The 5,515-nt window shown below is 23.5% G+C and overlaps 4 protein-coding genes across 4 annotated transcripts; 2 read left to right on the plus strand and 2 right to left on the minus strand.

Annotated features, from left to right (window-relative positions):
• Positions 1–84: 84 nt before the first annotated feature.
• Positions 85–564, minus strand: ENU1_141930 (hypothetical protein; the record flags this gene model as incomplete). The annotated part of the gene is made up of 1 exon (XM_008860347.1): positions 85–564. The coding sequence occupies one exon, from the start codon at positions 562–564 to the stop codon at positions 85–87; it is 480 nt and encodes a 159-aa protein (XP_008858569.1).
• A 285-nt stretch (positions 565–849) lies between these two features.
• ENU1_141940 (hypothetical protein) lies at positions 850–2,331 on the minus strand (the record flags this gene model as incomplete). Its single annotated transcript, XM_008860348.1, has 1 exon — positions 850–2,331. Exon 1 carries the CDS (start codon positions 2,299–2,301, stop codon positions 850–852), a length of 1,452 nt encoding a protein of 483 aa, XP_008858570.1. The 5' UTR covers positions 2,302–2,331.
• A 668-nt stretch (positions 2,332–2,999) lies between these two features.
• On the plus strand, positions 3,000–3,926 carry ENU1_141950 (DHHC zinc finger domain containing protein; the record flags this gene model as incomplete). Its single annotated transcript, XM_008860349.1, has 1 exon — positions 3,000–3,926. The coding sequence occupies exon 1, from the start codon at positions 3,045–3,047 to the stop codon at positions 3,924–3,926; it is 882 nt and encodes a 293-aa protein (XP_008858571.1). The 5' UTR covers positions 3,000–3,044.
• Positions 3,927–4,063: 137 nt separating this feature from the next.
• On the plus strand, positions 4,064–4,501 carry ENU1_141960 (hypothetical protein; the record flags this gene model as incomplete). The annotated part of the gene is made up of 1 exon (XM_008860350.1): positions 4,064–4,501. The coding sequence occupies one exon, from the start codon at positions 4,064–4,066 to the stop codon at positions 4,499–4,501; it is 438 nt and encodes a 145-aa protein (XP_008858572.1).
• Positions 4,502–5,515: the final 1,014 nt, after the last annotated feature.

A 5,515-nucleotide genomic window follows, 5' to 3' on the forward strand; every position in this document is an offset into this window, starting at 1 on the left:
AATTTGATTAACAACTGTTTCTTCTATAAATTACTTTTTTTAATATTATATTATGTCAATAACATAAAAAGAAAAACAAATCTTTCATTTAATTAATTGACCAATTATTAATCTATGAACTTGGAAATCTGGAAAATATTCAAAGTCAATTCCTATATCTTGAATAGCTTCTCCAAGAGAACTATTACATGTATTTCCATAATCATTTAGATCTTCACATAGATATACTCCATTTCTTAAAATTAATTTATGTGGATTTATTGCTTTATAATTAGATGGCATTACTGGAGTACAAGGTAATGATGAATCAATAATTTTTAAATCATTATCTCTCATGCAAAACTTTATTGGAGGTATTAATTGTTCATATTCATTAAAAAATATAAGAGTTTTATAATATACTCCAAAAACAACATTTGAATTAGCAAGGAGGATAATAACAATATGGTTCCTAAATTGTAAACATGGAATAATATACTCCATTTCATATGGTAAATAGTCAGAGTCAAAAAGCAGTTTCATATGTTCTATTTCTTTTTTTAATTGACTTTCAATTTCATTCATAAATAAATAATTTGTTTTATATTTCTAAGTTTTATTTTTCTTCAAATATTTGTTGTTAATTAATAACAAAAAAGATATTCCTCAGATTACGACATATTTAACATCAGTTTTTCAGACGAAAGATGGTTTAATGTAAATCATCATTGGCACAAATAAATGGAGTGTCTTTCTATTACCAAATAATAAAAATAAAAATAAAAATTATGGAATTAATAAAATATAAATTATAAGAAAATAAATAAAAGAAATTTATAAAAAATAACATACAAAAATAAGAATAATATTTTATTGTTTAGAATATAAACCAAAGAACATAGAACACATATCTTTGATTTGACTTTCCTTATTTATTTCAAAATCTCGATCACATTCTCCATTTGGCTCAGCAATATAAATTGAGAAATCACTAGCATTTTTACCATTTAATTTAATTCCATTTCTAAATGCATAAATTAGTACTTCATCAATAAACCCACCAACAGTTCCAGTTTCATCATACTCAATTTTAAGTTGAACCGTTTGATAAAAAACAGTATAAATTTTACCAGGTTTTTTTCTAGGAGAAGTTAAAATAGTTTTACCTTTATTTTGTCTTGGAGATAATTGCGGTTTAGGAACAATTTCATCATCTTTTTTTCTTTTAAACAAACTAGATTTATTGTTAAGAGATGTTCTTTGTTCTTTTTTAATTTCACGTTCTTTAGAAACACCTTTAGTAGGAGGAACAACAAAAATTGTTTGTTTACTAGAAGTGTCTGAATTAGTTTGATATTTTCCTTTTCCAATTAAAACAAAACTATCTCCATAAGTACTAATATTAGAATTTAAAACAACGTCAAAATCATCATCAGGAATACCATTTTCATCAGCCATTTTAAATTCATAGTTATTTAAATCTTTAGACAATTCAAATTCAGTGCCATTAAGATTATATTTTTTATTTCTTTCATCAATAACACTACTTAAAAATTCTTCAACAGTTGTATTATCTTTATATCCATATCTTGCTGTACTTCCTTCCATTTTTTTTATTTTAAAAAATACTTTTGCATTTTTTGTATTAAGAAAAGCAGACATCCCACTATTACTATTATTTAAAACTCTACGATGTTTCTTTACTTTATCAAAATAATCAGGATTATCTACAAGTACAAAATGTGAACTTCCCATTTCTCCTATTTTAGATGAATATTCAAGTGGTGGAAGATCATCATCTGCTACTCCATTTTCATCACTAATTCTTAATAAATATGATTCATATGTCTCTCTTAAAAATAAATTATTTTGGTTCTCTTCTTCTAATTGTTTATTTACTTTATTAATTGTTAATTTAATAAATTGTTCAATACTTGTATTAGGAGATGAAGAAAATGAATATTTAGGTATAACAAAATCTCCAGTAAAATGAATAAAATACGTCTTAAATTGAATTCCTGTTTTAACTCTTCTTGGATTTGGTAGTCTTGGAATTGGTTGAACTTGAAACAAAAGATCTATTTCTTTTTCGGTTTGCTTCTTTTGTTCAACTCCTTCTACTTTTTTATCATTTAGTACTATGTTCTTTTTCTCTTTTTCTAATACATTTTCTAATATATTTTCAAAATCATTTAATGAAACTAAACATTCTGTCTTTCTCATTAAAATGTTGTTCTTTAAATTTAATCGATTCATACATTCATCAAGTCCTATTTCTTTAACAAGTTGATCTTCTGAAATATAATTCACTAAATTATTCATATTTCAATTTTATAGTTTTTCTTCTGTCATTTTGTGTTTTTCTTTTTTTTTTTTTTACAAATTATTCTTTTTTTTTTGTTAAAGAAGATTTTTATTTTTAAATTAATTCTTTATAAATAGAAATTGATTCTTCAATCAATCTTATTCAACTTTTTCTTCATATTTTTGTTACATAATTCTTTCTTAATAAACAATAACAGAAAAATTAAAGCCATTTCACTTTAATATGATATTTTATATTTTGTATATTAATGAAATTTTCATCAAAACAATAAAAAAATAATATCTAAGTCTTATTTTTACTGATAATGAAGAGTATTCTTAATATTCATTCAAAAAAAAAAGAATTAATAAATTTTCTTTTATTAGTTTATAAATTTTTCAACAACTTTTGATTCAATTCAAAAATAAGAATGATTATAATAATTAACAATTTAATCAAATTAATTACTAAGTCATATGTAAAGATTCTGTAGACAGAATTATAAATCATAAATCCATTTAATATTAAAAGTAATTATAATGTTACATATTGGTATAATACACGGAATAATGGCGATGTTATGTTATTAAATAATAGTGTCATAATTACTTATTTGAGCAATAATAATAATTTAATTCTTTCAGATTCTTTTAACAAAGAAGAGAATTTTTTGTCGAGTTTTTTATGTTAAATTTTTTTGTTATTCATATTATGTTTAAAAAAAAGAAAAGAACTTGAAAGAATAAATTGTGTTATTGAAATGAAACGTTCAACAAAGATAACATCAATTGTGTTTCCATCAATAGTAGTATTTCTTATATTTTTCTTAGGAATAGAAACATTAGTTTTAGAAATATGGCAATTTCCATTCACTCTAATAAAAATGGCATGTTTTTTATTTTGTTTTTGTTTCTATTCACTTATGTGCATCTCCTACTATAAAGTAGTTTTCACTTCACCAGGAACAACACCAAATGGGTGGTTACCAAATCTCCCTGAAATTCAACTTGAATATGCAAAAGAACGATATCGAATATCACAAATGAAACAACAAAAGTTAATAGATATGTTATATCCAGCTCAATACTGTGGAGAATGTCAGGAATATAGACCACCAAGATCATATCATTGTAAAACATGTGATAAATGTATATTAAAAAGAGACCATCATTGTCCATGGATTGGACAATGTGTTGGATTTAAAAATCATAAATATTTCATTCAATTCTTATGGTATACCCCATTTATTTTAATATTAGGATTTTTATGGCATTGTTATGGATTATATAACTCTTATTCTCTTCTTCAACAAAATCATCAAACACTAGAATTCTTTGATGATTATAGAAATGTACTACGTTTAGGATTTGGTATATTAGAATTTACACTGGCTATTTCTATTGGTGGATTAGGAATTGTTCACACATACCAAGTATTGATAAATACAACTGGTCAAGAATCAATTGAACTTAGTCAACTAAGAAAAAATGGTTCAACTAAAGAAACTCGTTCATTATATTCTCATTCAATGAAACAAAACTTCATCGAAATTATGGGTCCTAAGTGGTATGATTGGTTTTTACCAACTTCTCCAATAGGTGATGGGATTCACTTTACAAAGAGAATAGACATTACTGTTTAATAGAATTATAGTTTTATTTTTTTTGTTATAAAAAACGAAATAAAAAGGTAAAAAAGAAGAAAATAGAATTAAAACTGTGAAAAATGAAAAAAATAATTAGATTTGGCTGAATCAAGAACAAACTCAAGGAGTGTTTCATGACAACACAATATAACTTAGAAAATATCAAAACAAAAGAAGGTAAAACACCAAGAATTATACCAAAACAATGTAGGTTGTTAATGAGAAGTTTTGAAGAATTACATGATTCAGTTAGACCACCTATTCCAGTAAAGAAGTATGTAGTTTCTCCTGTTGGTCAAAATCTAATCAATTTATCGTTAACTGAAGAAGAACAAGAGGTTATTAAACAAAGTACTAGGGCAACACCTGAAAATGTAGTTGAAGTAAATACGAATAATCAACTTATTAATCAACGTTCAAAAAGTTGTAGAACTCTTAAAGAGAATGAAGAGGCTGATAAAATGATTGAAAAAGGAGAATTACCACCAATTGATCTTCCACATCCTAAAAGAAAAGATATGAAAACAACACGATTTCTTACTGATAAATTGTTCAATAAAAATATCAAATAATTATTTCTTTTGTATATTTATTCATAATTGAACAATTTCTTTCTTTGTTTTTCCTATTAATTATTTGAGAAGAAGATGAGAATATCCTTTATGAAGAATTATCTCGTTAAAAAGAAAATAATTTTTCTTATTAGAATTATTCCTTTTTTATTTTCTTATCTTATTTAAATAAATATCTTCATTATTTTATTTATTTAATAGTATAAAGATAGTATTAGAGTTTTATTATTTCATTCAATTTTATAGATTATTGTTGAGTTTATATAAGGATAAAGATAAATAACAGTTTTATTTCTAATTTATTATAAAAGAAATTAAAAAACCATTAACACTAAAAAGCAAGTAATGTTAATATAATATTTTAGGCATACTAATATTTAAATTGTTCGATTTAAATAAACTATCAAATTTAATAAATATGCTAAACAATGAAAGAAAATATAAATAGAATTATCTTTTAATAAAACAAAAATTAAAAAAAACAAAAAAATGTTTTATAAAAATTCACTGAAAATTAATAAGAAACAAGTACTTCATGGAAGACCAACAACTTAATCAAAGTTTTTCTAACAATGAATTACTCAATGAACAAATTCAATATTTAAAAGTACAACAATCAGAATTAAGAAGTTTACCTGAAGGAAGGGTTTGTTTTAGAATAATAGTTAGTTGTGATATAACTCATTTATAGAGTGTGTGGTGTAGAATGGGAGCAGTTTATCTTCCAACAACTCGTGAATCAACTCTTCAAGTCATTGACTGTTTGTGGTTTTAATATTCTTTGTAAATCAAAAATTCTTTCTAACTTTAAAGATAAGTTACATCTTGTAACTCATAGCTCTTTAAAATGATTGTGAAATTGAATAATTGTTTTATATACCAGCATTTTATTATCTTATAAAAATTTTATTTCAATTTTTAGTTCTTTCATTCTTTATGAATTTGGTTTTACTTTTTAAAAAAAGTCAAAATTGGTTTAATATCAAGCAATTAATTAAGTATTAATAGAACTAA

This window comes from Entamoeba nuttalli (genome assembly GCF_000257125.1).
Source record: "Entamoeba nuttalli P19 unplaced genomic scaffold asmbl_5889, whole genome shotgun sequence".
Lineage (NCBI taxonomy): Eukaryota > Evosea > Mastigamoebida > Endamoebidae > Entamoeba > Entamoeba nuttalli.